Raw genomic sequence first — 24,893 nt, forward strand, 5'->3', positions numbered from 1 at the left:
TTGGACACTATGCCCATCTATATCAATTGAGCTCCAGTTTCACATGTATATATGTTTAATCATATTTCACCGTTAGCCAAAAGAATTCACTTTTATACATTATTATTATTTTTATTTAATGTAGTCTCAGATGCACTTCTGCATTTTTTACACCTGCAGAAATACTGAATTTGGCACAATTTCCAGATTTATAATATCATATTCCTCAAGTCATCAGTGATTATAGATTTTTGGCATATACCCTTAGTGATAAAAACAAAGTGCTATTAAAACACAATATTACTACTGTTAGAATAAAGACTATATACGCTATATGTAGCCTGTTTAAGACAGGACTGAGTAACGAGTGCACAATGACTTTAAAAAAATATTCACTTGAAAGTAATTTATTGTCAAAAGTAAATTTGATACAAATGGCTATGCATTTTGTAGAATTATACATACGAGGTCAGACCCTAATAAAATATTATTGCTCCATCTTTTTAATGTTATTTTCCTATTTCTTTCAGGCAGAATCTTTGATAGAAGGAATCAAAGCAAGCTTCATACATACCCACTTGATGTTATTCCTCCCAGACATCAAAATGGACGTCTTAAACTTGTTCTTATTGCACTATTCTCACAGCGATCCCCCTCAAGTGATTTCCATTTGATTTTGTGGTTCTCATTATTACCACCTACTTGCCTTCCGTTACTACATTTGTTTACAAATGACTTAGTATAGCAGCAATTAAAACGGAAAATCCGAAGACAAAAATAAAATAAAAAATGGTGTGTATATTTATTTCACTGAAACGTCATTGATCTTATTTAAACACGCTGAACAGAGTCGCCACTCCGGTATCTGATTCCAACAGGCCCGGCTAAAACCCAGGGGAGGTTATCTACTCATTTTCATTGTTGGAGGAGTCAGGGCTTGATTCCCCATCGCTGAGAGCCTCTTTGTTCGTGAATGTTCCCGCCAGCGTGGTGCTGAGCCGCGGTTTGACCGGGGCCAGCTCTGACAGGATAATGTTGTCATTGCTCACCAGCGTGGTCTTGTCCATAATCTCCTGGCTGTGCTTCGAGATGACAGAGTCCAGGAAGTCATACTTCGGTGACAGTGTCCCGCTCTCAAAGAGGTACTTGGCCAGGTGGGAGAACGCCACGTTGCTCACAAAAGACGCGAGCATGGACACAGTCTTGAAGGGGAACCTCTGCAAGATGAAGTACTCCACCTTCTTCGTGAGCTGGTGAACCTTCTTCTCACGGGTCCAGCCAGGGTAGTAGATGAATGGGGGAAGCTTGAGGTAGGGTTCCCCGCCACCGATGCGGAGGAGCAGGCCAAAGATGTAGCCAGCCACTGAGCCATAGGTGTTGGTGCCCTTGACAAAGAGCACGCTGATGAGCTGGGGGAAGATGATGACGTACACCAGGTCAGAGCTCAGGTACCACAGGCCATAGACTGTGCCTGTGAGCAGTGCCATCGCCATGGCCAGGGCACCGAACACGAAGATAGTGACCCGCATCACCCAGACGATCTCACGGTCTGAAGCCTGCAGTGGAACAACAACCAGAAAGCACAACTGAGCTTACTGATTCTCACTATAAGGCATGCATACAGTTGTCTCTGCTATGGCAGACAGTGCCTACATAGTCACTGGCTCTGTCTGCAAAGAGCTAGGAGCTCACAAGAGCCAACTACCAAGCAATTAATGAGATCGGATAAGGTCAATTTCATATGGAAGGTACAATCCAGAGAACTGAGACAAAGAGAAATCTGACTCATGAGCCAGGAGATTCCCTAATAATTTGGCATACAGGGCTGAAGTATACTGTGTAAGAGGCAGTCTCTAATGAGCTACTAACTGTGCACCACTAACACTTTTGTCAAAGAGGAAAACCTCTGAATGGAGGGTAAAAATATATTTGAGGCCTCAATAGCATGGAAAATAACTGAGGCATAGTGGGAAAAAACATAAACTGACCACAAAATCTGCCATTTCTTTCAGTTTAGGAAAGACTAAAGTTTATGTAAAAACTGCAAAAAAAGTTCTCCAAATTGCAGGTATTGCTTTCACTAAAAGATTTACACCGGGTTGGTCCAACCCAAACTCCATTGCCATTCAGTCTTTTGCTCATTAATCACATTTAGTATTTATGAGTAAAATGGCAGAGAAGTATATTAGAATATGGTGAAATATTATCATTAAAGCTTAATGGAACAGGGTCTCTGTGATTGTTTCTCTACAAAGGGAGAGGAACTGATCAAAGTTGAATGTGGTTTGAAAGAGGTGGATCTCACCGACTGGCGGAAGGCGAGCTGGTAAATGTTTCTGGCAAACATGGAGCTGGCAGAGAGGATGGACGAGTCAGCTGATGACATCACTGCTGCGGACACTGCCCCCAGGCCAAAGAAGGAAATGTAGGGCGGGCACAGATGTTGGAGCACAATGGGTAGAATCATGTCTGATTCATCCTTCTTCATGGGCGGTATTGGCCCATAGGAGGTCTGGTTCCAGGCTGCATTTTGAAAAGACATAAGTCAATTCATCCAGAGGGCCTGATAACAGTCTCACACATCATAACCACATGGCACATCTTCTTCCGACAGATGGCGTACGTTGCCAGTCCTCTGATCTGTTTGAGAATTCATGGAACTTAAATATAAAATAGTATATTTTTCTGCTTGTACTCAGTTTCATAACCCTAAGTATTACTGTGCGCATGCAGGAATTGATAACCCTACTAATGCATGCAAAGCAAGCTTGCAAGAAGACTTAGGAGAAGCTCAATGACTTTAGCAACAGTAACCATTTACCTTCCGATGACACCGTATTGAGGACAAACTACTCTTCTCCTTCTCATCAGTACTTTCCAAACTCTCAGACAGATCAGTGTAGGTACTATGCTATCTGTCAGAAGACAACGCAAGCGGTGACTATATTTTGGGGAATGCTGAATAAAATGGAAGTAAAAACATGTTACCAATGTTTCCAAGCACTCAGCATATGATGAGTATAAATCTGCCTTAAATAAACTGGACTTTTTGTCAGTCAGATGCTGCTACTTCCTGCCCTTACTGTCCTATGAAATAATCATTTACTTGATGAGACAGGAGATATAACTCAAAGCTACATCTTTCTAGATTAAAACCTAAAATAGCACTAACACAGGTATGAATGAAACATAAACAAACTTATTTCCAAGCACTTAGAGGGCTGTTGAGCCTTCCTTCATTGTGCTATATTGTTCAGTTTGATCAGCCAATTGAAACAGTGGCTACTTTTTGTTTTTTATATGGCATAATGATCTTCGTAGTCCCTGCAGTGATGTACAACAAAGCAATGCAACACTTGATTAAATGCACAGCTCAAAGTCAAGGCTCAGTGTGGTTACACTGAATAGAAGCCTTAATTTTACAGGATATCTTGTCCATTTCAGTTTTTGTTCAGATTGTTTGCAGAGGCTGAAACTTGTTTGTACACTAAACTTGCATCACTAGTGGGATAGCTGACTAGTCACCCTGCTTACACTGGTCCTTGGTAATGTAATTCCAGAATGAAGATATTCATTTAATTTGTCATTGCTCACATACCAGTAACATTATCTCCATGAAGTGAAGTGTACATCAGCACTCCACTGAAGCATGTTTTTATACTGAGCGTTTTTCCCACTCATCCATGAAGCCTTTTGTCAATCTGTCTCTTTTTTTTCCAGGCCCCAGACATTCGGTTGTTAATGAAATGTGTCGCAACGCAAAAGCTTGACAACAACAAAATTAATTAAACTTCTTCAGATGTAATATTTACGGAATCCACATTGTTAAATGGATACCCCTCAATAATGAATGATAGGAGCCATCTGTTGTTATTTACTCGCCTGTATCCACAGTGTTCTTAACATCTAAAGTGAACATGATTCCACCCTGGGACCAACCAGCTGGGAAGGACACCTCTGGGTGTGAGATGCAAATTCGAAAGGACCGACTGTTTGAGTCAGAGGTTCTCCAAGCATTTAGCGTTTGATCTGAGAGCCCAGAATTGATGTCTGAATGCATCCCACTTAATTTATGCCTACAAAAATTTTTCTGGTGAAGGGCTAAACTTGAAGTCTATATCTATACCATCATAATTAGTCAAAAAGAAAAGTCTACAAAACATACATGTAAAAAAATACCCAAGCATATCTGTAATCATTTACTTTGGAAATCCAAATATACACCAGTGCATACTACTGATCTGATCTGATCTGTTGATAAATGATAAATAATGTCCCTATTGTGTATGCTTCTATAGGCCTTATTACAGTCACTAGTAATGCAATTAGTTTGTGAATCTGGAAAGGCATAAAAATGGTGAATATGAATTGTATGCACCTTTTAACCTTATTGCAACCAATATGCCGAGTAAATATGTATAATGAATAACTGATGTCTGTATCTGTGGAGGCTTATTTGAAATGAACACTGTACCTGGTGTAAGCCTCATAACAGTGAACACCTGATGTGTGTTTACCTGTGGAAGCCCCTACGGCTCCTATCAGGACCGAGGGCACGGCCATGACCAGGCAGCCGAACGCGGCCAAGAAGGAGAGGACTTGGGCGTAGGTAGCTGAAGAGGCAGAAAGAACCCGTTGAAAATAGACCTGCCAGGGAATCCCCCCCAACATCTAGAAACAAAAACGCCATTGTAAATACAGACACCCAACAGAAAGAACTCACAGCATGGGCCTCATATTCAATCTAACAGCAATGCGGTTTGTCCATAGAGTCTGAGCAATCTTTTTTTTTCCTGTACTTGACCAGCAGTTTCTGCTAATTATTCCATCTTCCCATCCAATGACATGGTATAAGTATGAAAAATGAAATGCTCAATTTTCTCACTCAGAGTTCAGGACACAGTGTATTGTGGTTAGATTGAACTGTAGCCATTATTGCACTGCATTATGTTACTACATTAATGGCACCATATATCACAGTTCATGTCCAGAAAAAATATATTTATGCAAAAACTAAATTTTGTGACTGGTTAATAGCAGCAAACATCATGAAGAGCAATTGCTTAGTACATTTTTGTATGTTCTCTCAATTAACACCCTGAGAAGAGCTGTAGTTGTAGTTTTTATCCAGAATTTATTCTTAAGTACCAGCTGGCACTTCCTATTTTAAAGTTAAAATCTCATTTACAACACATTTGAAGAAATGAAAAGCATGAATAAATAATTCCAAGAACACTGGTTTTAGAATAATACTATTGTCTACAAAAAAGTTACTCATGTCACAGATAGAAATTATTACAGAAAGAAAGAACAGTATTATTCTGTTTAGTACTTGCAGGATCAACATTTTCACCAGTGCCTCAGTTTATCACAGGGAAACTGTGTGAATGTATCATGAAACATTTGAATTTTAATTTACCAGAAGGCAGAAGTTGTCCAGCCACATCCATATGTCTGAGGACTTAATGTTTCCCAGCCAGGGTGTCTGATAGATCTCCTTCACAGCTGTGACTCCGATGTCAGACACAGCTGGGTTAGACAGTGCAAAAGGCACACTCACCCACTAAAGATGAGAATGAGACAAAAAAAAACCCTTCAGACCGTTCATGAATCTGATCACCCATTTGACCAAACAGATTACTTTCAAGAACAGAAATGAAATATTTCTAAATTTTAACTAATTAATAAGAGAGCTGAAATTTCCTCACCCTCTGTGAAATGCTGAGACAGCCATTTGAAATAATGGGCATGCAGTCAGAATATAATTGTACTTTTATGAACCTCCAAATTTCTACAGACAGAAGGAAGACCCCCCCCCCCCAACACACACACACACACACACACACCACCACCACCCCCACTTCATCCCGGTAAACTCACCAGTCCCAAAAAGATACAGAAGAGCTGGACTACATCCGTGTATGCCACTGAGTACAGCCCTCCCACAAGGGTGTAGAAAATGGCAATAAGTGCCGAAATGATCACCGACATGTTGATGTTAATGTCCACAATTACACTCAAAGTGGCCCCTACACAGAAAACATGGGACCATGTTAGACCATACAGCACCTTCAGATCGAACTAAAACTCCTGATTGCTGTATGTCTATAAAGGTAAGAAAGTAGCGATTATTGTCCAGTCATTGCCCGGCTCTGTATACAAGTTCAGAAAACAGTGAAAGACTTATTTGGGTATTGCTCAGCGTTGGGTCTGCATCTAAATATAAGGCAATGGGTAAATATGTAACATTGTTGGAACTGGGAGCACTATAATAATCAAATCAAAATGTGTGAGGAAATCCAATCCATAGATGTTTTATTACTGCTTTACATACCCAGAGCAGATAAAATAGCTGCTGACCAGAAGATCTCTCCCATGAGAGCTGGGATGAAGAGGAGACCACCCATTCTTTTCCCATAGAGCTGCTGGAAGGGGTCAAGCATGGTGACGTAACCTCTGGAGCGCATGGGTTTGGCGAAAAACAGACCACCTGCAAAAATGGAAATGCACGTCACTTTGCCTGATGCAGTGAAAATGAATTGAATTCACTGTATCGATGCACTGTGGCTGTGTTGTAGTCATTACAATGCATCAGTTCACATAACAAACACGACAGTGTAGTTAATACTGTTATCCGTCGTTGTTAATATTAATATCTATATTATAAATTAAAGATCCCCGAAAATTCCGACTACTGTGCCCTTATTGAATGGTCAAAACTACAACAAAAACAAAATCAAAACAAGAGAAAATGTGGTATATATATATATGCTCATACCTACTACCAAACTCAGCGCGTATCCGAATGGAGCTTGCGCCCACGCCAACCCATACCCCGGTAAATAGACGTTTTCGGCGGTTCCATTGATGTAGCCACCGCCAACCCAAGTTGCTAGAAAAGGTCACGATTAATTACATATTTACAGAAAATTCAGGTTACAAACAATGGACAACATCAAACATACATATGCAAATTAAAACCATAAACCAAACATCTTTTTTATGACAAACTGCAATATTTATGAATATATAAATCACAGAAATTGTATTCATGCAAAGACTGAGACTCTACAAAACACTAGACTTTTACACGAAATTCTGTGCGTGCTTGTGTTTATCTGTGTTCGAAAAAGTGTGTTTAAAATGTCAGTTTTACGAACATCAATCAATCAAACCGTTCCAGTCTTGCTAGTGCCATGTAATGGAACTGCATTCCGGATTATAATTTTTAACATTACATGTTACCCCGTGGGTTTTGCATCCTATTTCTGAATTCACTTTGATTTAGATGCATTGATATTAATGGGAATGATTAAATTAGCCTTTTGCAGATTGCCATTAGCATCGTTCGATTTTGTAGTAAAGTGCGAATTAATAATTCACGATTTTTTCTACATTAAAAGGCTATCCTCGGGGTTTCCTCTCTTATTAAAATAGCATCAAAGACATTTTGTTTTGAAAGGCTCTGGGCGTGTTTAATTACCAAGTGCAACTCGTATCGACAACCGGTGTTGTTAATAAAATTTAAACAAAGAATGACCAAAACATGAATTTGTGGTTGCAACAACTGTTTACTATTTTCAAGCAAATATTAAGTTCTTTATCACTGTTGCCTATCCCCTGTGATAGCCTCACGTGTGAAACCAACCGAGCTGAAGTATTTTTTACGTTTAGTTTAATATCATTATTTGCTTTGATTATGCCTTTCTCGCCAAGTCTGTTTTCATACTAAAACGGACTTTATGAGATAATAAATCTAAGGGAAAAGTAAGAGTTGGTTGGGCAGAAAACTGACAACATAACTAGTTATCTCCAAAGCAGAGTGTCTTGATGAGGCGATTGTAACTTACCGGTCATGGTAAATCCGCCAACAAATAAACCTATATCTCTCCCGCCGACCATTATAGTTTCACTTCGATCTGTACCCTCCTCGACTCCCGAGTTTTTGTTTTTCCACGCTGCCCATATTCCAACAAACAATATCAGCAGATAGAAGATAACGATCGCCACCAGTCCTTCCACGTGGATAGCCATCTTCTACTGCCGAGATCAGTCAGTGAGTGCGGGGGATCCGGGTTTCATTTAGACCTTCAGGCAAAAGCACGCAACCGGTTAGACTCTCTCGGCAAGGCGATAAACAAACGTTGAGTAAACAAATGGTTTTCAATTAGTCCCTCAACTGAACGACTAGTTGCAAATGAGGACACAAGCATTTTTACTTGTGTAATTTCTTTGGTTCACCCATAATTAAAAAAAAATGCATGCACTTCAAAATTATTGCAAACCACAGTGATCTTGGATGACTGCTATCCTTACTGTACATAACATTTTTGGGAACCTCACCGACGTCTCAGGCTTTTATTAAACCAAGTTTCATTCACATAATACTTTCTGGCTGTTTGTACCCTTTAAAACACCAGCTTTCTACATCAGTCTCGAAAATAACAGGATTTCAACTTTTACTGTCACGGTTACATAAGTGATTGTAGAGGTTGCGATGCAGTTCTAATGTATCTCGTGTATGTGCGTAAAATACTGTTTTACGCACAGTTCTGCGCAATAGAGAGACATGTTAACGATGCTGTCAAACAGTTGCTGGTAGGCAATAAATATAGTTCCACTTGGAACAGTTTCTCTGGTGAGACTGCTGAAATCAAAGCCGACAGTATACAAGTCAAAATCATGCTGACGCCTTTTGCGCAAGAGAATCGGCTTCTCTTCAAGTATTGATACAGCTTCTAGAAACAACTTCGAAAAGTCATAAGGCCCTTTTCCCCCCCATCACAACACTACTTTTGTAGTTTGACTCAAGTGTTGAAACGTTCAACGGAACGAAACAGTGACCAGTAGAAGTGAGATATTGCAATATCCAAAACTTGATACTTCACTTGGAATGCTCTGCCTACCTTTGTAAATGTTTCTTGGATCGATGCCGGACACTTACAAACAGTAGTTGCAAAATGCTGAAGATTAGATATCCAAAAACGAAAACCGTGGTGTTTCCTGTGGCAGAAGCTCGGCACACAGTGTAATCAGCTCAGACCGTGCGTATTTTTTACCTTGTCTTATAAAGGACCAGTTTTCGTCAGAGGTCTGAGGAAGATGAACGTCAGAGATGTGAATGGAAGCCGGTTTATGAATAAGGATGTCAGTTTGTGCAAATGAGGAGTATGTCTCTGAAGGTCTTCCAGGGGGTGGACAAAAATAGCAGGCTGGGTTAATTGAAAATAGCATGACGCATGGTGGAGGGGTGCGCATTGTTTAAATCAATCCATTAACCCCTTCGTTTATATCCAGAAACGGTTTCTTCCTACTATTCCTTTTTTATTCTACACACAAAAATCTATACTGGTTATGAGCAAGCAACATAGAAAAACAAATGAAAGGTTGACATTTGCCGTTGAATGCCCTATAATCGATTTATTTTTAATTTGATGTTGAAACAAACGTGTATGACACCAGTACCATCCTATACCCTACAGAGTTCTGTTATGTTTGTGTCATCAGAGAAAGAGTGGCTACTTTTGACCTGAAACGAAGGCAAAAGAAGCAGAGCAATTCTTGATTTATTTAGTTCCATCTACGCGGTGCACTGACAAGTAAGCCAATGACACATAATCTCAATGAATAAACATATAATGCATTTTCAAGATGGTTTTCCATTAACATAGAGAAATTGCTTGGGTCCAGATAAATAAAGAAATAAAACTGACAGGGCACGGCGCAATGAGAACGGCGACTCCACAGGGAGACAGCGATGGGACATGGAGAACAATTTGCTGACTCTCTCCATGGTTCTGAAATAGTTGGTCATCTGAGGCCTTTTTGAAAAATGTCTCTTACTATTAAGTGGTAAACTCTGTAGACTTGAAACTCCGCTGACTTATTCTCCTCACTGGACCAATTCGATAATCTACACACATTTGACGGTTCATATATTGTAATAACCATATTGGATTTTGGAAAATGCGCAAAATGATTGACCATGCGGTCTAATGAATGTTTAACCTCTTCTTTAGACTATTGCCTATTTCTAAAAGAATAGAAAGACCGCAGCTTTGATAATTTAGATGTTTTTGTGAGAAAAGTTAGAGAAAATCGTAGGGATAATAACTTCCAGATAGTGTTTCAGGATTACAGGCCTGTCTTCATCGTTGTGCGATGAAAGGGTCATACGTCACTGCTTCAGTCACATGATTTGGTAGCCATATTTGAAATCCATGTTTCAAAGTTAGTCACGATAGAATGTTTCTCCATGTATTATGAGCGTGGGTAGGAGAAGGCTGTCATCCTCTTCACTGTGTTCTTTTTAATAGAAGCAACACATGGAAAAACGTACATCATTACCAGTAAAATTACTGCTTATGCGTTATGACATATGACGTCCAAATTATCTTAAAAATCACTGTCGTTGATTGTTCTGAACAGATTGTTAATATTAACAGGAGTTCTCGCTTTGATTTTTTACGGCTGTTCATGTCACTTTAGACTAAAGGGGTTTAAGAAAGATATTCATCATCATGACCCATCTTGCTTCAAGTAACTTCGTGATACCTTGAACAAACCACATTAAGATATATTTGGTCTAAGTGACGTGCAAAATAAAGCAAACAGAAATAAACAAAATTTAAAAATAAGTGAAACGTTGTTTATAACTACAATAACGATTGTCAACAAGTGACAAATGTTGACCATTTCAAACTGAATCTCGATTTTCAAACTGAATCTCGACCCAGAAAATTTTGTTCAATGTTTATTTTCACGATACTCGTGCTATAAACCCTTCTTCTAAAATGGCATTATTCAATATTTAAAAAAAAAAAAAAAAAAAAAAAGACTATTTTTTTGGGGGGGGAGGGGGGGGGAGAGACTACAAAAGTAATGTCAGAAATAAAATTGTTTAGTTAGAAACTCAAGAAAAAGAAGGTAACGAAAAAGCAGTTCATAGTTCAAAACTATTTCTCATTGCTATATTTATGCAGAGTGAGCCAATTTAGCAGGCACCGAAGTACTCGCTTTGCACACAGTGGCGGTTGGTTCAACTCAATTATTTTAGGCAAACAAGAGAAGACAGCTAAGTGAGAGCTCAATTAGATTTTAAAGCAAGCTACACTCCCTGTAGATATGATAAGCAACCAAGTAACTTTGTGGAAAGCCTATAAGAAATAATGCGATGAAACCATTCAAAATTACATTGTATATAAAAGTAAATACTGATATGAAAGAGAATAAAAACGTAAGCTTCAAAAATGACATTCACCGGTGCATTGCTAGATGAAATGCTATTTAGAATGCAACAATGAACATGATATTCAAAATTCATTTTAACTTGTGTAGTGGTTAAAAGCAATTTAATGGGCAGAGCTGTTTGCGATACAATACAGTAACCACTTAATAAATATAATTGCCATATCAAAGAAGGAAATGGCTTCACCTATAGCCTACAATAAAGTGGACTGTAAGGTCTCTTCAGATTTAACCTTCATATACATTCCTCCCGCGTTATGGCCTTTGGATATTCACTGTGTCATAGATCATGCCCTCTACAGTATAATCATTCAACATGTGTAAAGCCCTAACAAACGGCTGGCATGGTAATTGAGCTCTCGGTCATTAATTCTAGCTCTAATGACTGCACGCACGCACCTGTCAGTCGTGCTTTGAAGTGCAGCATGTTCTCTGCTTAAATTATCTCATTTGATGATCCTCAAAACTGAGAGTTAATAATTTACCACTCACTTGGGAAATTAACCCCCTACACACCAAAATGTGAATTTAATAAAAAAAAATTGTTATCCTCAGTTGCACTGAAAACAAGGTTTTGCCCTAATAATCAAGTATAAGAGAAACTAAGAAGGTCTGATGAAAACTTATTTTTTTTAAAAGCAAGTCTTATTTACTACTTAGCACAAAGTCAAAACTTTTGTCAAGATGTATGCATGTTTTGTCTGTGCTATTAAGTTTAACTTCACTGTTGCCAATAAATCACACACACCCAGCCTGATCTATGGTCCCATCTGTCCCAGTTCTATGGGATGCTATGATTAAATAGGTTTGATTGTGATCTTAACTAAATACTGTATACTGAAATATATGTGTTGTCAAATGTATGTGTGTAATACAGAATGCATACATAAACATTTTCCTTCCAGTGGAACCACAACCAATGTATCAAAAGATGAGATGTAATTTTACAGAACCAAACCACTACCTTTCTGTCATGTAAAATAGCTGTATGTTACACAGACAACAGAAGTTTGTCTTCGAACAGACAAACTTGCACTTAACATTTGCCAGAATATCAAAGAAATGAACACGCATATTCCCTCTCTCCTGCGTTGGATTTTGATTCATGTTTACTATTTAAAGGAAGATTTTTTTTTTAGATGGGATAAATAATGCTTTTCTCATGAAGACACTGTGGGTTTTTACTAATGTCACAACATCCAGCTACAGAGGTACCATGATGGAAAACAGTCCAACTCTTTTGTTTCCATTTTGTGGCCACTGCAGGCCAGTTTATCCTCTTGAGTCATTCTGTAATTGATACAATTAGTGTGTTCTGTCTGTGAATTTATTTAAAGCTTTTATGGACGCCTTTAAATTCATACATTTTCTCTTCTTGTGTCAAAGAAAAAGTAGTATTAAAAATCACCCCTAATACAACCACATTTTTCACTGGTTCATTCTTTCCCACAGCATGTATTAGCCCATGCTAGCCTGATATATCACAAGGTTATATCACAGGAATGTTGAGAAAACATGAACCAGAACTTCTTTAATGTGCACGTAGTTGGAAAAAAGGTTTGCAATGAAAAGCAGCTTTTCCGTGCCTGAAATCTGCTTCCTCATTTTGTTCTGCAGATAAAAGCAGGCTGATGTTGCTGCCTAGTGGTGAAAAGTGGAAAAGGTGTGGTGTGAATTGCAGGGGATCAGGACGACTCAACTCCAGTTCATGGTAGTCACAGTCCAGCAGGTTTTCCAGGTTATTTTATAGCATTTATATCCCATTCACACACAGCTCTTTTGACTCCAGGGTTGGATAAAAACAAGCTACACTTGGTGCCCATGTGAATTTGTTCACACATATGCATTATTGGAGTGAGGATGTTACTCAATGTACTGATTCGAAGACTGTCAGCTTGGATTTCGCTACCATAGACAACAAAGGTAATTATTAAATATGAGTTCTGCAAGACTTCGGAAAATCACATTTTTCAAAGAGGTGACTTCATTATTCATGCATTTGCTCCAAATACATTCCAAATATGCAGCGATAATTGAACACTTGGTGACAATTTTAATATTATAGTTGATGCTTTAGATAAACATCTGAGACTTCTGTCTTCTTTTTGCTTAAACAGACAAGGTTTTTCATGTTTAGTCACCAAACAAGACTAAATCTTTGGTTGTTAGCTACCACTAAAACCTGTGATTCTTTTACATTACTTGCACAGTTATCTGCTGTTCAAGCACAACTAGTTGTCAAGTGCAATTACTAGTCACATACACACTTGCATGCAAAAAGGATCAAAAACTGCAGTTGTCACTCCCACTGCACTCAACTGGACTGTGAATGTGAACATATTGAGAACAGTGGAACGGAACTTCTAAGTGTATTTAGGTACTTTATGATGAAGGCCTTACACTCTCAAAACTGAGGAAGAGAGCCAAGGTGGTTCACCTTTGGGCAAGTGCTTGGCTGAATCAAACATCTGCCGTCACTGTGGCTTTCCAAAAATAGAACAGCGTCATTGTACTCTACTCTACTCCATTAAGTTATTACAAGTGTGTCTAAACTGATCCCATTAGAAATACACTTGTCACAACATTGTGTTCTGATTAGAAAAATGACTACACAAAGAAAAGTTCAGCATAAAAAGTCTTTGCAAAGATAAAGTAAACCAGCTCCATGTGTGCTGTAAAATGTGTTGCATGGGCATTTCACAGTCTAGGCTTTTTGATAATCAGAGAAACGTTTGTTCTCAGATTATTGGTATCAAGGTCAAATTCCCACACAATTTTCCTCCATGCATGCTGATGCTGAGATTAAACTACAACTGTGAATGTTCTGTATTTTGCAGTGGAACTGGGGCTATGTAATGAACTAGGCCAGACATAACATGACAACATTTCATTATTGCTGAGGTATATTCCTGAAGAATTAGGATTTTCTGACTTTTAAGCAAAAATGCATTGATACAGTATGCAATACATAAAATACATAAAATGATATCATACTGAATTTATATCATTCTTAACAGGCAAATATTAAATGATTGTAAATAGAGGTAAATTGCAACTAAAAGTCCAAACATAACTGGTTTCAGTTCACTATAACTTCTGCTCTTTTGTTTATGATGAGTAACAATTATAATTACATTTTCAATTTACATGGACTTTGCTTTAAGTCCATTATTTTGAAACACTGTTGAAAAGACCTTAAGGATACCAGAAACATCATTAGAAAAGACCACACTCAACTTTTTGTGTTTTATATTAACATATTATTCAGTGAAATTTATTATCATGCTGATAATTTTCACATAACTAAATCTAAACCCCCACCACAGGTGTTTAACCTTATTGGAAATACATTAATTGCCACTTCCTCTGTAATTAGCTCTCTCATTCGTGGTGACATTTAGGTTAAATTCATTATTTTACAACAAATATCAGACAGTAGTTTTAAACCTTTTAACTTCGAATGGGATATACATGTGCTACTACTAAATTTTATCAGGAGATAGAAATATGTTAGCTGAAAACTGTACTTGTTTAGCACCAAGATGGGTCTGAAATTCCATGTGTAACTTAGGGTCTAGATCTGAGGGAAAAGGAACAAATTACAAAAAAAGATGCAGCTGACTGAAATGTACATAATAATACATAATTTGACAATATTAACCACTGGTCAAGAAAGCAAGGTAAGCATTTTTAATGAACCGTGACTGAATATGCCAACAAGAGTGAGTTCAGTTAATTGTATGTTCAGTTTTGTGAAAGTACAGGCTCTACACTGACTATACACATTTTGCTGTATAAAACCCATTCCCTTGCCCTCGATCTCCATCCCACCTTGTCCCGGCGACTGCCTGAATGTCAGGCTGACTTTCTACACTGTCCTATTCTGTCTGGCTGATTGCCTTGGTTGAACCCACTGCAATACCACTGCCTGTCAGGCCTGACAGTGAGGGGGGTACCCGAGGTGGCTCACTAGGTCGCCATGGTGTGCTACAGCCTAAGATCCAAGGAAATATGTGTCTATAAATTCTTTGCCATCCTCAAAGTACAGGCCTGGATGAGAACTTTTCCTACATCACGTTTCTTTAAAGTAACATGGAATGCTTTATTTTTATCCAAAGTGACAGGGCATAAGCTGTGGAGAAAAGCCTAGCTCTGTTGCAGCCAATGGATGGGAAGATGACTCGTGAGTACGTCTCCCTTTGAATTTGACACAAAGGTTATGTTTTTGACATGACGATACGTCTCTGATCTGTTTTATTATATATCACTCACATTGACAACCAACCTCCTTGTCTTGAAAATGTCTGAAAAAAATCAATGAACAAAATGCAGAGGCAGTGTTTCTTAAATGTTTTATTCCCTGTCAACAGCATCAGTTGAGTGAGATTAGATGGAGATATTGACTGTCACCATGCTCTCAGGTTCAAGGGGGTATAATCTACATTATGGATGTGGATCTGTGAAAGAGTGAGTGCCAGAATGAGAGAACACCTGCCCTGGAGTCATATCCTGTTTTTCTCTCATCTGGACAAGCTACGGCGAAACAATCTCTCACCGCACATTTTTGCCCTTGGTTAGGACATTTATCAACACAAAACTGGATAGTACTGGTGAATAATCTTATAAATTGAACATGAGGCGTAGTCTATGAGGTTGGCAGTCCATGAGGAAGTCAAAAATAGTACCAAAAACAAACAGCAGCAACAGGCTGCATGAAAGAGATCTGTCTCAGAGATCCCACTGCCCCCATCAGGCCACGGCCTGTAGCTGTCTTCTTCCTGCTGTGCTGTTTTGCTCTCTGAAACTCAGAACGCTTGAGAAGTTGAAAGTATTGTACAAAATGTAGAACACATATTAATGTTTCTGAGCAGATGTTTGCATATCAGACCCTGAGGTGTCACTTTTTGGTATTCTGCAATCCTCTTGAGGAAAAGAAGCAGCTTCTGAACAGCAGCTGTTGGCCCATCCTGCAGTAGGCCTCCCACGACACTGATGTCACTGGTGACTCCAGACGTGGTGTTCGCATTTATAAAAAAATAAAGTACAGCTGCTTGGCCATCATTGATCACACATTACAAACCAAGTGCTGATTTTGGGTTCAGTTTTGAGAATTAAAAAAAATTGCAACCCTCAACGGGGCTGATGTTTTATCCAGCAGGGTACACATATGTGCAGCTGGATACTTCATACAAAGTGTAAGGGATTCCTTCCTGATTGTGTAGACTACAACCCAATTCCCTTAGGCAGTTTCCAGCCACAATGTGTAATTTGTGATGATCAGGACCATGGGAGTCAATTTATTTTGAAAAGCGCTGGGGACAACGACGGGTTCGACATGTTAAAGGCTTTCAAAAAGCGGTGGGGACGAAATGGGCCACGACAAAAAGTGGTGGGGACATGTCCCCAGCATCCCCAGCGTAAATGACGCCTGTGATCAGGACATTGAAAACTTAGATTTAAGTACAGCTTGACTTAGGGTGTCTGTGGTATTGGAACACTTCATGGAAATTTCTCATCAGCAATAAATGTTCCCACCCATTACTGCCCAGTTGTTTTGACATGACAGTTAATTTTAATAAATTGCTTGCAGATACAATATTGCTCTGTCATTTCAACTTAAAGCATTTTTTACAAACACTTTATCAAGATTCACACCCAACATAAACTGACAGACACGCAGTGTTCCACAAGAAGGCGCTGTTGAGCAACAATGAGTGAGACACTCACTGGGCTAAACAAAATCTGAAAGTTTCCATCTCAAAAGTGGCTAAATCAATGAACAGTGCTCTGTTAAAAATGAAAAAGTATAAAGTTTAAAGCTGACCTTCAGAACTGAGAGAATTCAGAAAAAATATTTACTGGGTTATATTGATTTCTAGCTGAAACAAACAATCACTCTTTGTTCTCATCAAATTCAAATAAAAAAGATAAAACTGAACCACATTTCATACTTGTTGAGAGCGGGTTCAACATTTCTTGTCATTCAACTGATGGGAAAAATACCAAAGCTATTTAGAAATTCTACCTTTATCCATTCACTCCAGTCCAACAATGTGAGAGCCACTAATAACTTATAATGTCCCGGTAAAGTCGGCAAGTTCTGAGTCATCATACAGTAGCTCATGCTGCTGAAATCACTCTGCCAACAAAGCCAAATTACTACACTTAAAGCCTGGTACTTGTCAAGGTCAATTCCATGCCCAGTTCTGATATTGATCTGTTTTTGCCAGGGGCACCATTTCAAAAATGAATTGTGAGCTGTCCATTTCACAGCTCTATTCAGCCGATCGGGGAACGCTTAAAACATTATTTTTCATTGTTGCATAGACAGAACTGGGAAAAGAATAAAACTAAAACCTGAAACAATGCATTTAGATCTAACACATTAATCTTATAGTTTGAGTGACAAAATGACTTGGTTTTACTTTGCACTACAGACATGTGTGAGTAAATCTGGAAATTATATTGAGCTTATCCTTAGCATATTAATACCGTTTTTTACCGTTTTCTAAAGGAAAGAACAAATGCAGCTGCTCAGCTTAGCTCAAAGATACAGAGAAACGCATGCTCAGGTTAAAAAAAGGTAAAAATGAAAAGAGGATATTAAAGTCTTAAAGAATAGCCTATTTATATGCTATATTGAGAAAAGAGAGGATGATAGCTTAAACATAATTGAAGAAATACTGCAAACATAATAACTGAATGAATGATATCAGCATCTGTTACTCTGGCAAGGCTAAGATTGTGTCATGGTTTCAGGATGAAGGTAAACAACTGTCTTTGTTTTAAGCAGAAACAATATTAAACATGTAAGACTCCAAAACAAACCAAACAGTGACCAGAAAATAATTCAAAACCACAGCAGCAATGCATACAATACAAGAGTGGATGACATTTGTACTTATCACTGAGTGCTTCAGATCTCATGGTGGAAATGGAGTGTTGTTTTAAATTGGTGAATGGCACAAGATATAGAGACCATAACTGACACAAACAGAGTTCACCACTGAGGTGATGAAAAGATGCTGTAAATCCAAATCTCAAATAAAGAGAGACAGTCTAGAAAAATCATCCTTTTCAATCTCCCAGTCACTGTAGGGGTATATGTCTGTATCAGAGCCCATCTGGGCCATGCTCACACATAGTCATTGAGTCTGTACCCATTACTGGAGGCTGAGGAGCGGGAGGGGGTACGGTTGCCTTTGTAGGCTGCAGGGGGGTGGTAAGGAGGGGCAGGTCGCTGCAAGGCATTGTTGGCCGGCAGACGGTAGGGGGGACGTTGCCGGGAGTCTTCACAGGACAGGCAGAGCACGGCCCCCCCAGTGATGCTGAGGCCGGCGGAGGCGAACCCCACATAGACTGCCTGCCCGATCTCATACTTCATGCTGCTGGGTAGCATGGGGTTGTAGAAGTCCCGGATGACATCGTTGGTGGTCCAGGAAACGGTCACCAGGCAGAGCAGACCCGCGGCGATGAAGCAGACCCCTCCGCCCACCGCCAGAGCGCTCTTGGTAGGGGAGCGGCGGGCACAGCGGGTGCACTTCATGCCCACGGCGGAAATGGCGGTGGCCAGGGCGGAAGCGACGCAGGAGATCACCATGAGCGCCCGGGCGGCCTGCAGGTCTGGGGGCAGCGCCAGCAGCGAGCGGTGTATCTCACACTGATAAATGCCCGTGCTGTGCCACACGCACTCCATCCACAGCCCCTTCATGTAAGCCGTGGCTGTGATGATGTTGGACCCCATGTAGGCTGTGCGGCGCCAGTGGGGCAGGACAGTGGCAATGAGAGTCCCGAACACGCCCAGGAGACCCAGGAAGAAGCCCAGGAGTTGCACTGCCATGCTGGCCATTTCCGTCACATTAATAGTTTTAATCGATCACACGGTGTCGGTAACCAGGAAAAAAGCAGTCCTTTTTTAATGTTGTTTTTTTCCAGTTGTACGTGTATCCCCTGACTTGAGTTACAATCCCAGTTGAACTGCGGACTCCGCTGAGTGAGCACGCAGTCTCATTTTTGGAGCCATCTTACCGTAGAGTCTCTCTTGGTGCAGTCTGCAGTGGTGGCTGACGTCTTCCGTGACAAAAACGTGCTCCACTGATTTTCACCTGTTTGCCGTCCTCCTGTGGGTGCAGGCAGTGTCTCTGTTTGTCTCCCAGGAGGTCTGTGGAGGGAAGTGGAATTTAAACATTCACAGAAAAAGTTGCGAAAAGGCTGGCTTCCGTATGTTGATTTCCCTCGACGGTTGCGCTTTGAGATACTGTGTTTTTCTAACGTATTATCTCTCCTTTCTGAAAATGACAATAAATACTGCAATCTCTCAAAGGAAACTGCCCTGACAGAGTTTCTATGGAGAAATGACTTCCTTGTTTAAAGCTTTTATTGCTCATCAGCCCAGTCACAGTTGTGGAAAATGTTCAGCTGAGTCAATAGTTAACCACAGGGTCATAAATGTGGCACATTCTATTCGACAAAGCTGTCAGATAGAACTCTTGGAAAGTTCTAGACCTTAAAAATCTCCCATATTCCTTCTTGCCCCTCCCTCAGGTGACAGTCCACATGAATGACACATGAAGTGAATGACCATAAAAAGCATATCAAAAGGAATCTACAGTGAAAGGTGATTCCAAATCATACATTCACTATATTACATATTATATGTTAACATGTCTATGTTGTGGTTTAGCTTTCTATGGATAAATGTTACAATGACAAAAAAGGCTGACAAAAATGTTAGGTTTCCAATTAAAGACAGAAAACCGAGCTCCTACTTACAGTAAGGCTTACAAAAATCTGAGTCTTAATGACTGCTTAATTCGGACAAAGAATGAGAGTTGAATAAACAATAAACAACACAATGCAAGTGAGTGGCTCTTTCAGATAGATATTTATTTAGAGACTATTTGAAACTGAAAAATAGCACACTGGTGTATATCATAGGAGACTGACGCTCTCCTGGTCTACTCCTCCCTAGGCCTGCACCCCAATCCTACACAGCTACGGGTTTCCCTTTCATCAAGAGGGTAGTGAAACATTAACTGTCAACCAGTTATGGATTCTTTCTATTTCTTTTTTATAATTTACACTGGAAAGTGACTTTGTTATATTTTAATTCGTGTCAGTGGAGAGGTGCAGATTGTTTTACTCGAACTGAACATAGCGTTCTGTTTAAGAAATCTAATCTTAAGGGAGGTCATAACCTTCACTGTTCCTGCTCGTTGTGGATTCACAACCTTCACAGCCTAATCATTAGGGGCTTTGCATTCTATACGTCAGGGGAAGCCCTGTTCCTGGACTGCCATGGTCCTGCATATCTGGAGTACTTTGAGCACTGACTCACAACTCATTGATAAGGGTTTGAATGTTACAAACATGAGAATCTTCTCCTGCACTCCAGGACTGCAATTACCTAACCTTACTCTACTTTTCTGAGACATACAGCGAAAGGCAGGGTGGCTGGTTTCAGCGAAGTACACTGCTGTCACAGGGGGTTTTGTTGTGCCATAGGCACAGTGGCAAAGAACTGTGGAGAATATCTGCCCGCTCAAAGAATGTGTCAGTTTGTCTGCCACACAAGATCAGATGCGGGGACAATGGCACCAGTGCCAGCGGGTTGGGCCGAGGTGTCTGGTCTGTGACGTTGTTCTCAGAGCCTCTGGCACCAGCTTGCCCCTAGGCCACGAATGCGGGGCTGTGACGGACAAGCAACCCCCAGGCCCAAACAAACCGCAATATCATAGCCCTGCCTCCAGCCACTGTCAACTAAAATAGAAAGCACTCTGTATCACAGTGACTGCATGCATTTTAAAAATAATAAATTACATCCAAATATCTTTTGACAGCTCTGCTGCCTTTATTTTAGTAATTAGTTACTATGTAGAATTCTGTACTGCTCCATTCAATATGTGGTGCATTTAAATAGCTGAGCATACATTCTTTACAAGTGTACATTGATATGCATTCATTGCTCAGCTTCAAACATGTAATGCAATCCACCATCAGTTTATTCATCATGCCACTTTTCAAGAAGCTTTGTCATCGCGATGGCTGACTTTTTGATGATGTCTGTTCATAAGAAATCTTTGTTACACAGCTGCCAGTGTCCCGTCTCTTCTCCAGGCAATACAGCAGTCTGGGGTTTCAGTAAACATCTGCGCTATGTAAATGTCTGTGTGATACAGACCATGTGATCGCTGTGTCTCGGAACCTCACTCACTCATAATGTTACACAGCTGCACAGCAATTGAACACAGGATCTCTATTGTGTTGTGTGATTTGCCTTCTAAAGGAAGAGGAATCTACATAACAGTCTTGTAGCAAACATCAGATCAATGCTCTGCTTGTGTGCCACTGGTATCTATATGTTGACCACATACTTTTCCCACTTTATCATTTAATTCAAATCATACTCATTCATGAATGGAATTTTTTGTGTCTATTTCAGATGACCATGACTTTCAGTGTTGTCTCAAACTTCAAAGCTGCAAACACAGAGCAAAACAGACAGGAGTGAGGAATTCTGCATCTGAATCTTTAAACAAACAGAAAACACTAGTTCTGAACAAACAGCTTCTTACCTGTGACCTGCAGAGTCTGGCACAAATCCTAGCGCACACCCTGGCAGTGTCCTCCCATGCGCAGGTGGGCAGTGGCGGGTAACCTTCGGCCTGCGTGCCCACTCTTGACCTGCAGGTGTTCGTATTTATAAAGCCTCGCTCCAGACTGAAGACGGATCTGTCAATACCACCACCGGAGCGGCAATAGTTCTGCTCCACTTGCTGGGTAAACAGAGGTTATTGTGTTGTCAGTGGGGATGGGAGGGTGGGGGAAGATGACCGGCCAGTGAACAGCATCAGGACATCACTCACAGGCGCTTCCACAGCTGTCAGAGCAGTGTGATCTGATGAGTCGGGAAGGACAGAGCTATTTGTACACAAGTACAGCGGGGCCCTAAGAGCAGTCAATGGCTACGAAACCTCTCACATCGAGGTAACACTGACACACTGGCAAAAGGTCTGCAGACCTTTCATACAGTCCAGTATAACAGTCATTGCGATGTAGGACACTCTTTTTTTAAGAATGCTTGAGTTTTTTTTTTCTTTGATAACATTGTCTTACTGACACTACAATGCAAAGGTTCACAGAAAGAACCTTAGTATTTCCCATGTTTTCTTTCTCATTGAATATTTCATTACTGATTTAAAGACAGAGAAAAATGAAGAAAGAAATAAACACATAAATAAATAAAAAAAGAATAGGTGAGATTGAGATGTCTATTGGATATCTAAAACAAACAGAATAAGTCCAATAATAAATAACCACATGTAATTAATTCAGATGTTTAATTTTATGGAAGGCTATTGATACTGAACTAATCAATTTGATATAGATTCTCTTGAGATACACAAGAATGAGGGGCAATTAAAGGCTGCAGACAGTCACCAGCAACATAACAAATATACTAACTTTGTTATTACACTTCAGAGCATAGATTACACTGACTCAAACAAAATGCTGGTTTATGTGTACCTTGTGCAATCCACTGCTCAACTCAGCTTCCTGGCTTTCTCGGGTCCAGAACTCAGACATCCATCTTCACATACCGGATGTCCCATTCCCTCGCTACAGTCTCCCACATGGAAAAAGACCATGCTGCCCCTGCAACAGGCAGGAGTGAGCAGAGACAGACCCATGGCCTGCAAGTCGCCTTCATTGGATTACGCTGTGTAGCGACTACGGTAGTCTCCATTTTGATGTGGAAGTTAATAGCCTTAGTGAAAACAGTTTAATCCTTTAAGAAGGGTGCTCTTGTACTTGCTCACACTGTTGGAAAGGCTGGAATTTTATCCTCATTACATATTCATTAGATTAATGTCCTTTCGAAGTCCCCCATTCGAGCTACATAGTATAACTACGACTTCCTCTTACTAATGCTAGAACCATTATTAGAGCAGCTGATAAAGTAAGACAGGTAAGACAAGAAACCTCCATTAGCCTACAATGGGTTTTCCGATGATGTCATTAAATCCTCACATAGGCACGCATACACATACATACTAATTGGCATCCCTTGCAAGCCCTTGTTTTGCCTTTCTTTTTTGAAAATCTTACATAAATTAATAAAAAAAAAATCTGTTTGACTTTTGATCACTTTGTTAGTTTTTTAATGCATTCATAATGTTTCTTGGAGCCTTAGTCATCAATTCACAGAGGAAACAATCACACATGATGCATCATATTCTTTCACCATCTTTAAATACCTCTTTTTTTTAACAAATAACACCATGGCAGACTCCTGCCTCTGTCAATTGCTCTTTTCAAAGGAGGAAAATGCCCTGCTCTGACAATGTTTTTAATGTCCAACTGGGGTCATTGTGTGTCTATGTATCCAAAACATTTCCCTTTGGGCCGGTCTTTTAAGGACATCACCCTCTCTGCTGTTTGGGATGATTCTCTCAATGCCCACATAGCTCAAGGTGGATGGTGAGCCATGATATGCCTCTGCATAATGTTTATCCATTGCATAAACCATACTTCCAGTCCTGTTTTTGTGTTTTGCAATGGACAATTTAAGATATTGTGTTGTTTGTCCAGCATAGTTAAGACTGCATGGACATACCAAGAGACATGTGACATGAGCTCACTTGCAATTTATGTACTGTCGGATAGTGATCACACATCTCTGAGGCTGGATAGATGATGTGGTGTTCATATTTGGCTCCCAACCACTGGAATGTGAACTGTGATGGATGCTCATGTTGCCACAGCACTGAGAATACCAAATCACAATGAGGCCACATGGACTCAGTTTTGATTTCAGTTTAAAATGTGTTTTTCTAAATAGATTTATAAACTTTGTAACTCATTGTAAAATGCTTCAATGTAACCTTTGCCTTGCTTATATTAAAACTGTGTCTGAATTAATTAGAACAATACATACAGCTTTAAATTGCTTAGGTTTAACATTTGTTTAAAATTGCACCGTGCTTTATTGAGGCAGCTGTAAATGCTGTCGTTTGCCTGCTGGTTGGGGTTATACTCGCTTAACTGCTATTTGGATTAACTTTTGAATGTTTTGAGCAGCTTAACAAGCGGGTTAAACCATGTCCTGACATATTCCTTACATATTTATCGAATCATCCCGTTATATCTAGGGCGACACAGCTCTGCACTGCTAGTTCTACATGTAGCTGAAGGCCGCTGCTAATGCTGGTTCGCACGCGGTGCTTCCGACGCGAAGTCTTGGCGCGAGATGAGCGCGTGTCGCGGCGAACCAAGTTCGCCTCCTTGGCACGAATTGTGTGAATTTGGCGGGGCTGCGAAGAAGGAAGCAAGCGGATGGTCCAGATCGTCTGAGAAATATATGAACCATTTTTTTTTGCTAAAATTTCAGAAAGTCACAAACTAAAACAAGGCGAAAGGTAAGTATTTAGCACGCCTGCTACTATAGCTAACGAGCTAAGCGGAACCTACAACACTTGTAGATCCCAGTCCGGTTTAGGTCTCTGATTGGTCTGCTGTCATTGCAAACTGTAGTAAGTGAGATAGTGTAGCTAACAGTGGAGAACCAAAGCAGCAGCTACTTCTGTTGTTGAATAATGACCTAAATGTCTGACAGGGCGGTCTTAAATTCTGTCAACTTGAATAAAATTATTTGGTGTTGTAGTAAA

At 40.0% G+C, this 24,893-nt stretch overlaps 2 protein-coding genes across 2 annotated transcripts; both read right to left on the minus strand.

Annotated features, from left to right (window-relative positions):
- Positions 1–478: 478 nt before the first annotated feature.
- LOC118785976 (high-affinity choline transporter 1-like) lies at positions 479–9,136 on the minus strand. The gene is made up of 9 exons (XM_036540952.1): positions 8,886–9,136; positions 7,830–8,067; positions 6,758–6,871; positions 6,314–6,469; positions 5,860–6,008; positions 5,399–5,542; positions 4,497–4,650; positions 2,285–2,502; positions 479–1,535 (listed from the first exon to the last, which is right to left on the minus strand). The coding sequence occupies exons 2-9, from the start codon at positions 8,011–8,013 to the stop codon at positions 885–887; spliced, it is 1,770 nt and encodes a 589-aa protein (XP_036396845.1). The 5' UTR covers positions 8,014–8,067; positions 8,886–9,136; the 3' UTR covers positions 479–884.
- A 9,225-nt stretch (positions 9,137–18,361) lies between these two features.
- On the minus strand, positions 18,362–19,075 carry LOC118786224 (claudin-14-like). The gene has a single exon (XM_036541329.1). The coding sequence runs from the start codon at positions 19,073–19,075 to the stop codon at positions 18,362–18,364; it is 714 nt and encodes a 237-aa protein (XP_036397222.1).
- Positions 19,076–24,893: the final 5,818 nt, after the last annotated feature.

The sequence above is a fragment of the Megalops cyprinoides genome, chromosome 11, assembly GCF_013368585.1.
Source record: "Megalops cyprinoides isolate fMegCyp1 chromosome 11, fMegCyp1.pri, whole genome shotgun sequence".
NCBI classification, from domain to species: Eukaryota; Metazoa; Chordata; class Actinopteri; order Elopiformes; family Megalopidae; genus Megalops; species Megalops cyprinoides.